This window comes from Haliaeetus albicilla, chromosome 4, assembly GCF_947461875.1.
Source record: "Haliaeetus albicilla chromosome 4, bHalAlb1.1, whole genome shotgun sequence".
Taxonomy (NCBI): Eukaryota; Metazoa; Chordata; class Aves; order Accipitriformes; family Accipitridae; genus Haliaeetus; species Haliaeetus albicilla.
In genome coordinates, this window is record NC_091486.1 from 52446969 (window position 1) to 52465065 (window position 18097).

The 18097-nt window shown below is 43.3% G+C and overlaps 1 protein-coding gene across 2 annotated transcripts in view; it reads left to right on the forward strand.

Annotated features, from left to right (window-relative positions):
- SKI (SKI proto-oncogene) overlaps positions 1–18097 on the forward strand; it is a 153080-nt gene that overhangs the window by 129795 nt on the left and 5188 nt on the right. For both annotated transcript variants that reach the window (XM_069782743.1, XM_069782744.1), the window contains 5 exons: positions 7585–7710; positions 8193–8308; positions 10078–10352; positions 11357–11658; positions 14293–14523. In XM_069782743.1, coding sequence (XP_069638844.1) covers positions 7585–7710; positions 8193–8308; positions 10078–10352; positions 11357–11658; positions 14293–14523 — 1050 coding nt within the window. The remainder of the gene's footprint in view (positions 1–7584; positions 7711–8192; positions 8309–10077; positions 10353–11356; positions 11659–14292; positions 14524–18097) is intronic.

An 18097-nucleotide genomic window follows, 5' to 3' on the forward strand; every position in this document is an offset into this window, starting at 1 on the left:
TAAAAGTAGAAGATAAACCTCATAGCACCCTTTAAAAATGGGTAAGTAATATTACCCGTTTTATATCTACAGGTCACCTGAGTTTTAAGTAACTGGTCCGTGGTCACCCACGTGAACAAGTAAAGCCATTTAGAATTGGACCTAAAAGTTCTGTCTTTCAGTTCCCACTTGTATTACTCAATGCGCTCTTGATGGAGTAGGAACAGAACTCATATACTCTGATTTCTCAGCAACGGTCTATGCAAATATTTTCTGGAGACTTTCCTGGGGCTCTTCAGGCATTACTAGTAGCATGAAATGCAGAGATTGGGGTAGTTGCTTAGATCTGCTTTTCATCCCTGAGCAAGAATAGCCATCAATTCCTGTACAAAGATGCTTTCAGAGCTTCTCATACTTGGTTTATTTTATTGAATAGTTGTGCAGGTAATGAGAGTAGTAATCTGTACAATTTTTTGTTCCCTTGCTGTGCTTCGACTCCCAACATTTCACTTTTTGTAGTGCCTTTCCTGCAAGGAGATGTTAATAAAGTATTTAAAGCTTTGTCCCAGTAATGGTTAACAGTTAAGTTGCCAAGTCAAATAAGAAGCACTAGCAGCATTCTCATATGCTTCACTTGCAGATGCCATAAATGAATGCAGTGCAGTTGCCTGGAAAGGTAGTTTCAATCCATCTTTTTCACTGTGTATCGGGGTTTTTTTGCTATTGGATAAGTTTATTCTCAAGAGCGAGCTAGTGTTGGTGAAATAAGCTTGGCAAAACCTGGAGAATAAATAGAGCATCTCAGTAGCGTGACTCCTCCTGGCTTTTAATGTGCTTTTGCTCTGGTAGAGCTTAGGAGCTTTTGAAAATGCCATCCGTCCAGCGTAAATTCTGACATAGAGGAACACCTCAGAAAGGTGAGAAGGAGCGTTGACTGAACTCCCATGTGGTCCTTGACTTCCCTGAGTATGTTAAAATGATGCTGAGCTTTCCCAATAAGATGTGTACCTGTCCAGTTCATTCCTTGTAACCCAGCAAGGACCTAACAGATGGGTCTGTATAAAGTAGCTAAGAAAAACAAGCCTGTTTGCTGGCTGGCATGAATTTGCTAGGGATGGCTCTTCGCTGCTCTGGAAAACTTTTGGTATCCGTAAATTGAAAGAGGTGAAAATTTTCAGGGACTTTTGTAACATTTTACTGGTGTATCTGTAGGGTCTATCAGAGGGTTTTATTCTTGACATGTCTTTTGAAGTAGAACGGAATTAGTGTTAGTTTCCGAGGGGAGGGTAGTGGAAATCAGGCTTAGGATCTTATAAATCAATCAGTAGCAAAACTTGGAGTCACAAGCCCTCTTCTGTTTGTGTGTTCCACCCCTGTGTCCTCTACAAAATCATCTTTCCTATCCAGTTTACCTAAGGAGGAAAGTTTTATTGAGAATAGATGGTAGGCTAGTCTTTCAGAATTTCCATGGCCTGCGGTGCAGATGTGTTCATTGCCAGTAGGGTCTCACACCTTTACCACTCTCCGTAGGACAGCTGCTGTTTTCGGTGTTTGCCTAAATTCCAGATTCCCTTGGAGTAAATGAGTAAAAGTGAGCTGAGGTGGTCAGGTGATAGTTTTTAACGGGAAAAACACCTTAGGTAACAACCAGATAATTTTTAATCAAAAGCTCACTAAGTTAGTGGGAAGACCCTGCTCACCCAGTGGACCCTTGGTGAACCCCAAGTACAGACCAGTGGTGCCTGTGGTGCTGTACTCCTGCAGCAGCTTCAGCACTGAACGCCAACATGAGCAGTTGATGCTAGTGGTAAAATGTGCTCACTATCGGCTTTTTGTTCTTTCAATGTATTTTTATCTTCTGATGTCTGACACATTTTGAACCCAAGTCGTCTCTCTCTCTCTGGGGTTTCTCCATGCTTACATCAGACCGGCGTCTGGTCTTGTGGTTTGTGCCCCTAATGAGAAAGCTGCTTAATTTTCACACCCAGACAGAGTATGAGATGAGACAGGAAGCCCCACCCTTTCTCATGGTGTAACCGAACTCAGCTCTTTGCATGAACTAGCAGCAGAAGCAATAGCTTGAACAAGACGATAGTTTGCTAACTATAGATTTTACGGCCCTTTGTTTTTTTTCTTCTGCCTATTCTGGTTATACATGGTTTTCTAGCTGCCGAGTTTTCAATGGAGACGTTTCTGATTTACACCGGAGTTAGGAGTATGAAATTGAATTCTTCAGCCTCCCAGTATTTTCCCTATTAATTTTTTCAAGAAACTGAAATACAGATTTCTGTGTATTGGGATAGCTCGATAGCTTTTGGGGGCATTAAATCTTTCATTTCTAAAAGTGCCATGTAGGATGCAGCGATGTCTGCTGGTATGGTACCCGCATTTCCAATCCATCTTTAAAAGGAGTGGACTGGGCGAAGGGACGGATTCCCCAGCCTCATCAGAGTATCTGCACAGAGCATGCTCTGTCCCTTTAACTGTCTCGCTTCTACGCAGAGATGAATCGGTCGCCCCATGCAGTGTGGGTCACTGCACCTGCTCCCAGCCTGTCAGATGTTCTCAAAGCTGCAATAATAGCCACTACAACACCAGGCTGGCACTGCATCACTGAATTTGAAGAGCAGAGAAGCCTGGAGTTTTTATTCTTTCACTCGTATCCTTCACCACACATAGTGGAAATGCATTCACACCTAGCCTGGGAAAGGTTATGAACACACATAATCATATGCCATTACCCTTTTTTAAGAGAGAGCTGTGTTTTCAATAAGGTTTTGGAATTTGATGCCAAACTTAGACCCAGTTATGGGGAGCTTTTATCGGCAGAAGATAGATCAGAATTTTGGAGCGTGGGCTGCTTTTCTGAAGGTCCATTTGTAAGCTAAAAGTTCCACAGACAAGGAGGCCTCTTAAATATTTTCAACTCCTTTCACCTACTGTTTTCCACTCTTAACAAGGCAAAAGAAGCCTATTTTTCACTAGCACATGCATGGCTACACAGTTTACATTGCTATTACATTACATTTAGCTGAGCAACATAGCAAGATCTGGGTTGACGAAGAGCACGATGAAGTTTGAAGGATTTTTAACAGGGTCCTTGGTGTCTCGTGAACATGGGGTTGCACTGAGTTTTAGCCCTGTTCAGTAGTGCTGGCTGGTTTTTTACACAAGACCGAAGCGCATGCAATACATGCCTTTACGTAGGCCTAGACTGTCAGTTGTGCAAGACCAGTTGCAGTTCCATTGACTTTACCATTTTGCAGGGTTTGGCCTGTACTAGTGTTCTGTCCTTCCAAAAGGGAGTGCTGTCCTGTTTGTAGTGGTCTTAGCTTATCCCCTAGTGGATAGCTGCTCACATCACAGAGTGTCGTGAAGATACAGGAGTCATTGTTTGGTGCAGCGGAGCAAAGAATGAGGAGAGAGCAAAAGTCATCTACTCAGCCCAGTGTCCTGGTGTTGGAAATAAGGTAGGGTAAAGAAAGTGAATTGCTTCAGGAAACGTCTTTTGGTAGATCCTCGGGCACCAAGAATCATATCCGTGAGCACTCCCAAATCTTAACATTTAGGAATTTTTTCTGGGTCTGTTTTCAATTCTATGTTGCAACGAAAAGTAACATTGATGTATGGTGCTGATCTGGTACTGCTTGGTCTGCTGGTTCTGTTCATGGTACAGAGCACTGGGGAAGGCTTGTCTTTTTGAGAAGGAGAGGGTCAAAAATTCTTTCTACTGGTCTCATGGTTTGTTACTGTAATACTTAATTGAAGTAGAAAATTTGATCTGACATGTCAAATGTGGCCCTGGTTGGCTACAGGCCAAATTGGGCCGCGTAATTTCAGTTTGCCTTAAAATGGCTGACATTAAAGTTCACATGCCCAAATTTCCCTTTGGAATGTACTTTTGAAATCTTTTTTTTTGGTAGTTTTATAAATCTTTCTGTATCGGTTTTTCCTCAAAAATTAATTGCTTCAGAAAACAACAGTCCAAAAGCTTAAGTAAATGGTTCACGTAGCATTTCTGGGCCCACTTTGTATCATGAAGTTTCTTACATCTGTGGATTGGAGAAGATGTTTATTAACAAATCGCTTTGCCTAGCGCAAAGCCTATTTGACAACAGATTATTAAGTTGCCTGCAATGGAAGAAAAACTGAATAGGAAATAAGGAAATATTTATTTCAGTCTTCTAGGGTTTGGGTTCAAGTTTTTCGTAAGTTGTTCATGAAGATGGCAAAAAAGTTACATCAGATTTTCAGTATTTCTTTTGCAACTTTGTATGTTTCATTATTTGGCAAAGAGAGAAAATGAAATAAAATCATCCATATTTGAGCCAATACCAAGGTTTGCTGGCTGCTGTGGCTGGGATGGAAGTGTCAGAGTGGGGTATGTTGTTGCCTGGAATCTGTCCTAGAGTGGGATGTAATCGGTGAGTCATATGAAGCGACGATTTTGTGTTCAGTATCTAGTCTTGTTCCACATCTAAGTATCTTCCTATAGTTGTGAGCAAATTTGCTTCTGCCTCTTTCAGCGTCAGAAGGCTGCACAAAACAAGGGAAGTGCAGTACAGTACATTACTGACCTGCTTTGGATATTTATAGATGGAATTTTTGATGAGTTCATGACACAGCCACAGTATTTCTGTGGAGGGGTATGAAAGTGTTTTCAGTGGGATGTCCAAGCAGATAAAAATACACAAGAGCAAAAGTTTAATCAAATGACTACAGGTTGTAGTCAGAAACCTTGTGTTTCATGAGTTTCAGAGATGAACCTCCGTTTCTTGACTAATAGCAACGTGTAGTGCCTCAGTATTTCATAGACCAGGTGGGAAACTACTAGAACTATTACATTTTTCCATTGTTAAAATGGAACCTGAAGGCATGGTGGGTTTTTTAAAGCATGTACCGAGAGGCAATTCCTGCCTCAACCAGCAGATGATCTGTGTAAACAAAATGGGATAGTGGATGGAAAGAAAACTGGCGGAGGTGATCACAGCAGTTCAAGAATTACGTTGGCAGCAGTCCTTTTTTTTTTTGAGTCCAGCTGAAGTGCTTTACCACATTAGACAGCACTAGCTTGTTAGGAATACTGAAGTCCTGTGACGGGAGGTGACTTGAAGTTAGAAAAATCTGCACGCCCCACATAGCACCTGCTTTTGTCTCCCCTTTTTTTCACTCCATTTCCATCTCTCTGTGGGGAAGGCAAACCTGGTTTTCCTCCATGCACACACCTTGTTTACTGCTGGTTTTTTCTAGCAGATCAATACTCGCTCCTGGCAACAAAAGGTTAAGCATCATTTCCCAGGTCCACTGAAATGTTGTGTGCTCAGAGCCCTCCTGATCGTTGGTGTCAGCCTTGTTTTAAAGGGGAAAGAAGGGGGACAGTGGAGAAAGCTGGAGATAAGACACGATTTCTTTAAAAATGCAAATGAGCTTGTTCTATTGAAATATCTGTCCTCCAACCCTTCTAAAACCTGACACTTGCTCTCCTTTTCCCGAAGCTGATTTTTTTTACGCGTGACCCGTGGTACTGATCCCACTCCGGCTGTGTGAGGAGTGCGGCGGAGGGGGAACCGGGCCCAGGATGGCCATCTCCACGCCTGCCTGAACAGAATGTTCTGCAGACAGCAGAGCGCGGATGGTCGGGGGGAGGAACGGGTTTCCATGCTGAGTCTTGCCACCTGTTGCCTTTTTCATTCCAAGCCCCCCTTCCTCCCCACCCTCCACCCCAAGTTCCCCTCCCCACACAGCTCACCATCCCCAGTGGATAGGGTTGGGATCAGTAGTCACTTGCCAAATACCTTTCTAATGCTGTCACTAATTCTGCACAGACAGCATCTCTGAAAGCAAAAACAAATCTTTTCCAATGCATTGTCCTGCGTTTTCTACAAAAAGTGTTTAGAAATGCCTTTTCTTAGTTGAGTTAGATGGGAGGGACCACGCCATCGCCACTACAAGAGTCAGCCCTAGGGAAGCCTGAAGCTGCGCCGAAAGAATCCTCTGCAAATCCATTGAAGCTGGCATTTGGCACTGGCACGGGCTAATTTTGTACTCGGGGTTACACATATACACACCCATGTCGTTCTTCTTCATCTGCTGCATATGGAAGGCTGCCCCAAGCTCCAGAGTGCCAAGGAATGTTTAACTAAAACCTCCAGACTTGGTTTGATTACGTTACTATGCGCACTGGGCTGTAGAAGTGGTAAGAGTGGTGCGTGCTGCCAGATGAACTGGCATTAGCTAGATAGTCGTCGGCTTGAGCCATAGTTCCACACTACTGCCCTGCTTCCATGAAAGTAGTAGACTGTTCATGGACATGAGGTCATAATTTCGTCCTAATTAAGGTGTGCAAAAGGGATGGCATTGTTCTAGTTACATAGCTGTTGGGTTTGCCTGGAAGTCAGTCGGGAGTCTGGAGGAGTGCATTTTAACAGTACTGCTTTCAGTGCCTCGTGGACTCTTCAGGTGAAGTCATTTAGATCACAATTTTCAGGAGTGAATAAGCATTTGGAGAAGCAGTCTCTAAGTTGCCAATTTAAGATGCCTTGAAGGGGACAGATTTTCAGAACACAAGACACTGGCGAGTAAGAGCCTTTCTTTCGTTGGCAAATAGACCTGGTTTTGAAGCATTTCAGGCTCTCAAAATGTTGCTGTGCCTGTGTTTTACAGACACACCTGTATAAATACTTGTTTGCCCACAAAAATCACAGCGAGGTGTAAGGATGAAAAAATTTAATGCAAATACGAGTGATTACTAGTTATTGCAGCATGGTTCTGCCACGTTACTTAGAACCAGGTTGAATGGGAATATGGAAAGGTAGAGAGTTTGGAATTGGAAAAAAAAAAAAAAAAAAGAAAGCAAGCAAAAGGAATAGAAACTGAGGTGGTGTGTTTCTCTTATTATTTCTAGTCATGATGCAGCATAAGGTCCAGAACCTTCTCCCTCCCTGCTGATAGATGTGTTTGTACTGGCAAGCCTTCAAGCTGGTATCCCCAGTGCACCAGTTAAACCAGTAGTTACCAATTTTTTTGCAAGCCACGCTGGGACTATAGGAATTTTATTCCTTCACAGTGTTGAAGGAAAGGGGTTTTGCTTGCCAAAGGGCTTTCTTATGCTTGAGGATGATTTATGGGCCAAGCTGAGCCACTTGTGGAAAAGGCAAAGCAGCTCTTGGCAGCACCCCCAGAATCCACTGCAGCTGTGGGGTAGTGAAGTCATCGGCATAACAACCACTGCAAACAGAATAACAAAGTCTGTTCTGTTCTCGTTTAAAATAATCTTTCCAGTTCAGCAACCACATTAAACCTTACCTTTCTGCATACAAAAATAATAAAAGGCCGATGGTTCTCTGCAACATGGTGTGAATGTCTCACTTATATTACTGCCTATACTCCTGCACCATCTACGCTTTGTCGGAGTATTTTAAATGAAGGAATGAAGCCCCATTATGTCATAGTTTGTGTCTGTCCCTTGTTTCCACTCCTTTGTTTGTCCTTAGGTTTAAAAAGGCAGAAAAAAACCTCAGTCTGTCTTTCTTTTAAACACAAAATTTTGCTGATTGCAAAATGAGTAATTCTGTCTTTGATTTTTCCTGCCTGTCTTTGTTTCAGGTCTCTTCAGATCCTCCTGCTTCCAAAAAGCCCAAAATAGATGACTCTGCTTCCCAATCTCCAGCTTCTACTGAGAAGGAAAAACAGTCCAGTTGGTTACGGTCCTTATCCAGTTCATCTAACAAGGTGACTGCTGAATATTTTGTAATCAAGAGAGAGATCAAATTAGCATGTAGCATCACTGTGCTGAAACCAGAAGAGAAAATGAGATAAAGAACTTGCCCAGGTTTTCTAAATTAGTAACATATCTACCCTTTTCCTAGAAAACATTGAGCTATACAGTCCTCCCAGTTTCCTTGCCATCTTCCAGTGTTCACTGACTTTGATTGTGCCAATGAAGTAAGCAATTCCTTCATGCCTTTGAGGTACAAGAATCCTGCAAGACTCAGGAGCCTTTTGTGGCCTCTGTAAACTACATATAACTTACTGGCAAAGAAAAAATGTGAGGTTTTACATTAGTACAGTTCACCTCTTCCAGTGGAATCTACTAAGTAAGTAGGTCCTGGCCAGTGGGGGAGTAGTTTTAGAGGTAACAGAAAGTGTACTGAAAAGCATCGCTAGCACTCCATTGCTCGTATTCACTTATTTTCCTTTCCCCTCCTTCCCAGAGTATTGGCTGTGTCCATCCCCGTCAGCGTCTCTCCGCTTTCCGGCCCTGGTCCCCTGCTGTATCAGCAAATGAGAAAGAGCTCTCAACCCATCTTCCCGCATTGATCCGAGACAGGTAAGGAGACGTGAACTGAAGGGAGAATGGGGTTAGCAGCCGCGGCGATCTGTTTGACAGCAAGTTGCTTTATGTTTGTTCCCTTGCACTGTTAACTGGTGGCTTTGTAATTCAGTCAGTCAGTCAGGCCACTAGTATCAGATTAAAAAGCATTTGCAGCTGCAGTGTTTTAATTCGCAGAAGGGAAACAAAAAAAAGTATTGATATTTTGTGCATTCATTAAACAGGTTTTCTTAGGTGAAACATGCCATAAAAGTCTGAAATGAAGGCTGCCTCTATGAACTTATGATCATTTTGGGGTACAGTCATCAGAAGTTCTCGGGCTTCACTGTTTAAAGGACGACTGAGTTACTCTCTTAGGGGCAGGTGCTCAGGGACCAGCCAGCTATTTCCAGGCAACTGCCAATTGGTGACTGCAGCAGCTCTGTAACACTGGCCGGTCAGCATGTTGCCAACACAGCTGCATGCTGCCTCCTCTATTGACAATACCAAAGGAAGATGAAGGACTGAACGGACAGCACAGGCTACCCCATCCCTCTTGATGGCCAGTGGTCCTGGAGGGGTTGTGGTAGAGCACACTGGGCAGGCGAGCCTGCTGAAGACTCCTCAGCTTGTAAGACCCATCAGAAAGCTGATGCTGTAGGCCAGATTCTGCTCTTGGATAGAAACATAATTAAACTGGTACAAGAATGAGTCACCACCCACAATAGGTGGGACTACTGGTGTCATAGTTAGAACCGAAAGTGTCAGGGCAATTATACATTCCTTTGCCAGACTGGAACTGTTCCGTCTGAAAAATCCTTGTGCCAGATTTCTGCCTAAGGGTAATGATTTCTTTGGAAAGTTTGACTAAAGTAGCCAGGTGTTATTAGGGAGTGTTACAGAGAACATATTTTGCTGCCCTTATGAACAAGTTTCTTAGAAGCTGTGGGGATTGATTTAAAAAAAAAAAAAAAAAGAAAGAGGAAAAAAAAGCCTACTGGCATATATCCTTGCTTTTAAAGAGGCTTTTAAATTAGGTATGGAGAGAAGGGCTAAACTGGTGTAAGAGTATGCCCTTGGTATCCCTGTGAGAAATTCGGCCAATTTGTCTTGGGGGGGGGGAAAAACCCACCTTCAACAGGTTCAGGAGAAATTTTAACATGTAACTGAAGATTCACCATGTAGTAGATGCTGAATGATGTTGCAAAGGCAGTGTTCGCTACGTTTTTTGTAAAATTCTATGTATTTGATGTTACAATATTACTGTCCTTTAACATAGGTTTGTTGGGGGTTTTTTAACTGTGATTTTCCATACATGCACTCAGATGCGTGCTGTGTCCAAAAACTAAAGAAACACAAGAATATGCTCCTGTAGCCTTTCTTAAGGAAGTGCTGTCTCCAAGTTTATAAAACATTTGTGGATAGACAGAAGTAAAACCGTGCAGTTAGGTAAAACAATAATGCATGAAGATCATGAGGAAACATCATTATAATATTTAGACTCTGGGAGATCTCATCTCTTTGGTGCTCTTAGAATATGTGGCACTTTGAATATCGTCCCTTCTGAACTGGGTGGAGATTAGCTGTATGAATCATCTCCATGTTTAAATGAGTGCAAAACGCTAAGCAAATATATGGGCAGATTCTTAACTGGTGTAAATCAATGGAACTTCACTGTCATTCCAGTAAGTGCCTTGCAGTTTCAGTGTAACACATGGATTGGGAAGCATTTTAAAGCCAAGAATATGACTATTTTCTCCTTCCTTTTGCCTCCCCCTCTAAACCAGTTTTTACTCCTACAAAAGCTTTGAGAATGCTGTGGCCCCCAACGTGGCACTTGCACCTCCAGCCCAACAGAAAATTGTGAGCAACCCCCCCTGTGCCACAGTAGTATCACGGAGCAGTGAGCCACTGAGCAGCACTGTCCAGCCGCGGAAAAGAAAACTTGCTGCAGAGAACACAGCTATCCCAGAAGCAGCAGCCACTGTTGCGGCCACTGTTACTGCCACTGAGGAGGATAAGGAATCAGAAGCAGAAATTGAAGTGGAAACCAGGGAAGAATGTAAGTGACAGTTTTATCTGCCTTTATTTTGCTTTATTTGTGCCGGATTTTCCTCAGTAATCCACAGGAGTTAGCCGTTTAACTTCTGTTGTGTTTTAAATATAATTATGGAAGCCTAATACCTCAACAGGATGTAAAAATACAACCTTAATAAATAATGAAAATGAAGAATGAAATGTAAGTTGGGGGGGGGGGGGTGGTGGTGTTTTCCTGGGAGAGGAACGTGCATCGACGAAAAGAAGCACGTGAACAAACCCCAGGTGTCCACTAACCCAGAGTCTTTTATTAAAGCAGGTAAATGTTGTGCAGAGGACAAAATGTATGTGGTGTTCACATAAACACCGATGGTTTGCTATCTGATCAAGAGCCTTCTATAAAAGCCTTTGTGGGATACACACAAATAGCCCGTAAAAATTCCAGAGCGCACACACGTGCAAGTGTGGAATTTTGTGTCAGACAAAGAACGTGGTCACTCATTTTCAGTACTTCATCCATGGAGTTGAATACAGAAAGCAGAGATCAAGAGCCAGTACGTTCTTGAACAGTATTCCGGTATCGGGCCTCTCAGCAAAAGACGGAGGAAGACACTGGTATCACCTCATTAATGTCACTTAAATAATTCTGCTGCTGCCCTCAGTATGTTCAGTCCTTACTCAGTGCGTGCAGTTCGTGCAAAAAGAAGAAATTTTGCCCACTGAAAACAGCAGGATGATGTAGGTTTCCCTGAAGAAATCTGTTTCTTCGCACCCCATGGAGCAAACACTGTTTGTGACATAAATTCCAAAGTCACAATTCAGGCAAATTGTAAGTTGGTGCCTTCAGTCAGTCAGGTTTGCGTTTTCATCGCATTTCAAGTATCGAAGTGTAAAACGAGTATTATCCTTCTCCCGTTTTTTTTCCATTGAATATTGAGTATCTCCTCTGTGCAAAAGGGCCTCAGCATATTTTGAGGTACAGTAGGTTTAGACATTTTTTTATTAATTTTCGATGTTTCTATTTTTCAGTCACGTCCTCCTTATCCTCGCTCTCCTCCCCATCCTTTACTTCATCCAGCTCTGCAAAGGACATGAGCTCACCTGGGATGCAGGCCCCAGTCACAGTCAACAGTTCATACGAGGTTGCGCCACATTCTGACTCTCACAGCAGTGGGTTGGAAGCTGAGCTGGAGCACCTACGGCAGGCCCTGGACAGTGGCCTAGATACAAAAGAAGCCAAAGAAAAATTCCTCCATGAAGTTGTTAAAATGAGAGTGAAGCAGGAAGAGAAGCTAAATGCTGCCTTGCAAGCCAAACGCAGTCTACACCAGGTAATGCTGAAAGATAGCTTTTTAGGTAGTCTCGTGTTAAAAAGAATTGCCTCATTTTTCCCAAATAGCAACAGCCTTTACTGGGGTACTGTTTGTAAGTTCAGCCGGGATACCGAAGTGTACAGGAACCATTCCTACATTTTTAAGCTTGCCACCTGGTTTTGCCTTGGGGTATAAATCCATGGTTACCAAAATCAACATCTTTTCATTACTGAAAAAAATCTTCTAGTCCAGCACAGTTTATTTTGTTTTCATTTCACTGAACTAGAAACGTTTCTGTCCTTTTGGAGGCTTTATCTGTAGTTTTAAAAATTTGTGAATATCCTGCCGTTGCCCAGCTGAGGGAGGGTGTTCCTGGGACAGAGACACTTGGCTGAAACTCTGATGAAGAGCTGAACTACAGGGCTTTGTTAAGCATTCCATTAGCCGTGCTTCACTGAAGGTTTTCTGCTTCATTCAGTGAAGAAGCTCCTTATTTCTGGAAATCCTTGATACATCGGTCATATCAAAGAAAGAGTGGTCAGACAAAAAAAGCTGCAGATACGTACTGGCCATGAGCAAATCACAGTGGCTGAACAGAATGGCGGGTGAACTTTTTTTTTTTTTTTTTTTTTTTCATTTCAGCTGGGGCAAAAGTAGTACATAGAAATGGAAGATAGAGCCATTGTAGATGATGAGCATGTCCTCTTCGAATATTGTATGTGGAGCTGTAACCAAGCTAGAAAAGTAATCCATTAATTAGATGCATCTGGGGTGCCAACTGTAAGATAAGGGCCTTGTTTCATCTAGCGGGGGAGACAGAAAACCAGTACCTGTACTGGTGGTCAAAAGCAGTATACAGTCTCGTTAGCTGGCACGGGGCATTTTGTTTCTTTGGGGAATGAAACAAAGGACAGTAGCTCACAGATGTGGTTTGTGTCTAATACGGCTGCTGTGTTTAAAAAAAAAACAAAACCAAAAAAATCCAATCTCCAAAACCGCAGTAGTGGGTTCAAGTATTCTACTAGCAGGCAGGAGGAGGTGAAAGAGAGACGGTATTAAGTGTGTGGATATGATCGCGATTAGAATTTTAACAGAAGTTTCTGCAAGAGCTGCAGTATAGCAAGCCAGTTTCTGTGCTGCACACCTCTCGCGTGAAGATGGCTCGTTACGTTCTAGCTGCAGCTCCAGGTCCCAGAGAAGGCAGGCCAAGAGCTGTCTTTTCAACCGAACCGCTCGTTGTCACCTTGAGCAAATAACTTCATTCCCTTGTGTTTCAGTAAATACATGTTTTATTTTATGTATTTAGAAGTAAATATTTATAAGTAATACATGTTTAAAGCTAACTTTTAAATATCTAAACTAAATATGTAGTGTGTACTTAAAGCAGGAATTACATGAAGTAGTCGATGAAGCAGAATTGAGTGTTGAGGCATTAAATCAAGCAACGTGTCAGAGCAAGGGGGACTAGGGTATCTGGCCATCATTTTCCGTTTGGGCAGCTGTGGGTTTCCAGTTCCACATACAGAGAAAGTACATGTGTGCACGCTTCCAAAGGCAAGGCTGGGCTAACAATGGCCTGGCTGGGAAGTGAGATTGTCAAAAGAGTGAATTTCCCATGACCCGACTGCAGTGTTACTTAACAGAAACACGTTGCTGTGAGGGTTTGACTGTGACAGAGAGGAAATGCTGCTTCTGGGGGAAAAAAAAAAATTGAACTTTAGTTTCTAATTTAACCATTTAGGAGACAGACCTTTTAGTGAGCCACGTTTTTGTGCTTATGATGAGCATGTCTTTTACCAACAGCTTTTTAACAGCTTAGGAGTTTCTTTCTTTGTACCATTCAGGTTCCTTATCATTACTGCTTCAATTAATGGCTTTCTCTTGGATTTGAGATTTCAAGGTAGCGGCTTCTATTAAGAACCCGGACAGTGAGAGCGGCAGTTTCCAGAGCAAAGCATGGTTTCAATTTAGCTTAAGGTTTTAGCCTGGAGTTTTCCAGATGTTGTGACAGAGCGGGCCGTTGGCTGGTTGCCAAGAGACTGGGGGCTACACACCAGTTACCTGTAGCAAAACAAAAGCGCCTAGGGTTGGAAAGAAGATACACAACTTGGTTTCTCTCGCAGTTGCCTTAAGTGGATTTTCTGGGGGCTTGATAAAAGGGAACTGCTTATGCTGATTTCTTCAGCAAGTAGTAAACTTTCTTGTTCAGCTTCACTGTACACAAAGGGCATTCACAAATTGCTTTTATCACAACGTTGTGCATCTTCAGTGCCTTCAATTAAAGCGCAGGCATTACAGTTGGTTTGTTTGAAACTTCGAGCTAGTGTAGAGCACATTGCTAGTAGCTCTCTCCAACTGCAGTTCATCTTTATTCAGTCACAGATGGTCACAGCTATTTTGCTTGACAAAGCAAAATGTGGCTGTAGCGTATAGCTTTTTATTAGCCAAGAATTCAGGGTATCTTGAGTGTCGATTTAAAGGAGAAGTGCTTGTACAAAGTTCAGAATGAGGTTTAGACATGAGCCGCCTTGGTCATTACCAGCAGAAGGTGGGAATTTAGTTTGGATCGCTTCCTTTTTACAGTCCTGTTTCTTTGCACTAATTTTGTCTCTGCTCCTCAGTTCTCACAAGTTAACTGCTTTCGTATTCTAGGAGCTGGAGTTCCTACGAGTGGCTAAGAAAGAGAAACTGAGAGAAGCAACAGAGGCGAAGCGCAACTTAAGGAAAGAGATAGAACGTCTGAGAGCTGAGAATGAGAAGAAAATGAAGGAAGCCAATGAGTCTCGGATACGACTGAAGAGGGAACTGGAACAAGCCAGGCAGATCCGGGTGTGCGACAAGGGCTGTGAAGCAGGCAGGCTCCGGGCCAAGTACTCAGCCCAGGTAAGACCCGAACACTGAAAGCTATAATAGCAAGTAAGCTTACTCTTTCTGCAGTTTTCAGGGTTGATTCAAGTGTCTGTCTGTCCTCTAATGCCGGTGCCCTTGTTTTGTCTATTTTGATGCAAGTCCAGCTCGTATCTATAGACCGCCTCTGCCCCCGTCATGTCAATTGACAACCCTAGTCCTAATGCAAGGTGTTAGCAACTTGCCTGCACTCCAACCACCTCTGTCAGTCCCACAGTTCTGCCTAGAACTTTGCACATTTGGCAGCTGAAAATCACCATTTACAGAGAAGTAAGACAAAGGCTAGACATTATTCCAGTTCCGCTAATACTCTGTTGGCACTGCCAATGCACAGGGCTCCATTTCAGTACTGTAAATATTAGGCAGAGCCACTCTCTCTAATAGTATTCTTCCTTGAAGAGATCAGCCTAGATTTATGGGAACTATTTAAGACAAGAGAAGAAACCAAGGCCCATCAATAAGCAAACTGCAGTGCTGGGAAGGAGTGATGTTTAGAGTTGTGAAGCACAAGAGCAGCAAACAGGCAGGTCTAAGAAAAGACTTCCAGTTAGATCTCAGTGAAAGTTCTAGGAATGCAGGAACATGTTGTTACAAGCAACACGTATGCTTTAAGCTTTCCACCTAAAAATCCCTCCCCACCCTTTCTGCATCAGATTCTCTTGCAATAAAAGATTCTGAAGTTTATTTAAACCATCCAAAGCCAAGCGAACCAAGAGCTCAGGCTGCACATCCTTAAGTCGCTTTGTTGTGTCTTGGTGTTGCAGGGCATGTGGAATGCAAGGCCATCCACTGTTCCAAGCCCCCTGAAATGACCCAGCATAACAGGCTGATCCGAGAGCAGAATGGCAGCCTCCTGGATTTCCGTGAGAAACAGCCCTGAAGAGGAATCCATTGCATGCCCTGCCTTCCCCTTCCTCCAATAAAACAATCCCAGTTGCCCAGTAATGCACTTCCTATAAAAGGGCATGGTCCCACACCCATTGTTAACCCCCTCCACCCTGCCACGGAGAGGGGCTCCCAAACAGCCCCTCTCATTAAGGCTGACTCCTCTCCTTGCCACAGCTGCCTCCCCTGGAGTCTTGTTCCGACCTGCTCCCACCTAAATATCCCACTGGCAACCCACCGTCCCCACCACTGCTTCCCAGGCTAAAAGCCTGGCTCAGAAACGCATGAGAAGGCAAGGGTGAGCAAGCGTTAGCAGCAGGAGGGCTCTGAAAAACAGAGCACACTTGCCCAAGTCAAAACTCCTACAGCAGGGATATAGCGCTTACATGCAAATGCAATGTCAGTGTCGTACATTTGCGAGATTAAAAAGCTAAAGGGGCCTCTTCGTGTTCACTGTAGCCACTTTCCTGCCAGGCATGTTGTTAAGCACACGTGCTTCATGAACACGTTGTTATGCCTAAAGCGTGAGCTGCCAATATTTGGTGTGGTCACTTTAAGGAGGGGGCTGGGGCGGGGGGGGGGGGAAGAAAAAGCACCAGCAATCAGAAACTCTTCTAACAACTCCAGGCTCTCAGTAACGGGAAGGGGAGGGGTCCACTTGTACCACTATGAGACACGTCTAACCAGGAGACCAGAAGCAGGAAATGATGCGGGCTTCCTCTCTAGCATCACAGGATGTCTCACTGATAAGAGGTGTCCAGACTAAACATAACCAGATTGAGAGCTGCTGCGCTGGGCGTTACCGGCAGTTGACTTCCACTTGAGGGGGGAAAAAAAAAAAAAAAACAAACAAAAAAAAAAACCAAGGCAAGAGCAAGCACAGATAAAAAGTAGATGCCATATGTACCAAGTAGAGCTTTGCAAATCTGCAGGTGTGTCCTCCCTTGCTTTGTGATATGCATGACGGTTTTTGACAATGTGGATTTTCAGTCTCCCTTCAGTCTCCCACGTTCCCTCCCTGGGAGGGAATAAATGAGGTTTCCTAATATGGCAGGCGAAAATCCCCTCAAAAAGAACTCAAGTTGCTGAATATTCTGCCGCTTTGTCTTTTCTAATAGAAGCCACTAATGGCACAGTCGCAGTATCAACTGCAACGTCCTGTTGTATGTATTTAGGCTGCCGTTACAGCACCAGAGCGCAGTGCCGTGGCGTGAGGACGCTCATTAAGCCCCAAATGCACGAAAGCTGTTTTAGTGCTGTGCCTGGGCAAAATGTCACCTGGCAACTAATGTCGCAGGGTGTGGAATAGTTGCTTCGTTTAGCAACTACCGCAACAATTTCTGCATGGCACGCACTTAATCGAGAAATACCTTAAGTAAGTAAGTAACTTCGAAGTCTGAGTTTTACAAGATGTCAGTATGACTTCAGTTCTTAAGTCATGTAAGAAATTTTAAAGTAAAGCTTTATACATCCCTTTTATGTTTAATTTGGAGCGCACACAGGAAGTTTGTCACTTAGGTTGTGTTCATCCCTTATTATTATTGAGGAAACCACAATTCTCTAGACAGGCTTAGTTGGAGAGAAAGAGCATTAGACAAGCGTGAGAGGAAATACAACACATTCAGGGGTGTAAATGTCTTTGTGTGAGCTTAAAGTATTAGCTGCTTAATACCTATTGAATATCAGGGTGGTTTAGGCCTTTCTTTTTTCCTGCCTTGATACCGAGATCCAAATATGGATGGGGTGGCAGGTTAGCCTTCATTTTAGGCCAAAACATACAAGTTTTCCTTTCCTTTGTTAAATGGCATTCTTTGATAACTGCTAATCTTACCTGTTTGTGGCCTAAAATTGCATATTTCAAATGGGTGCAGTTTTTCTCATGTTTCCACCCTTGAATAGTGGGGCTTTTCTCTGCCTCTGTTATCAGTAAGTACAAAATAGGAAGATAGACTACTGAGGCCTGTGGGGAGGCTGAGGCCATCTGTGTGTCTTGCTGTAAGTCAGAGAAAGACTGTTAGATCTCAGCAAGTGAGCTCTTCTAAGGCTATTTGGAGCATGTATTTCTTTTAAGTCCATTTCTGTGCAAAGTTACTACATATTAGGACCTATTCCTGCCAGCTTCTTTCTTAAGAGTTGAAATGGTGCTAATTTTCACTGTTGCTTGGAGAGTTTCTGCTGGTTCAGAGGACTCGCTGTGTCCCAACTTTCTCTCATCCATATCCACAATCCCCTTGCCCTCTACACCCTACCTCCACATTCTCCTTGCCCGTCTTGCCTCCTTACAGTTCCTTAGGTTCAGTACGAAGGCTGCAATGGCTCTTGTACAAGAGGATGCTGCAGTTGCTCGTTGGACATTAATCTATAGCTGAGACATGGGCCTTTTACATAGGCAACTGAGTTTGTTTCTTGTCACTCATGTGAATAACTGCTGTAAAAGATCTGAAAGTAAATTGCCTGCACAAACTTTGCTGAATTGCTGTCTGCCTAGAGAAATAACAGGAATGGGTTAAGAAGTACAGTGCCCAGCGTTCTGTTATATGAAGGCACTCTTAACTATTCTGTTTTTCACCCACCTTTCTTATTAAGCCACCAGAAATATTTAAGAATGTCCAAGCTAAACAGTTCACACACTGCACTTGCATAATTGTACAGTAGTGTATGGAAA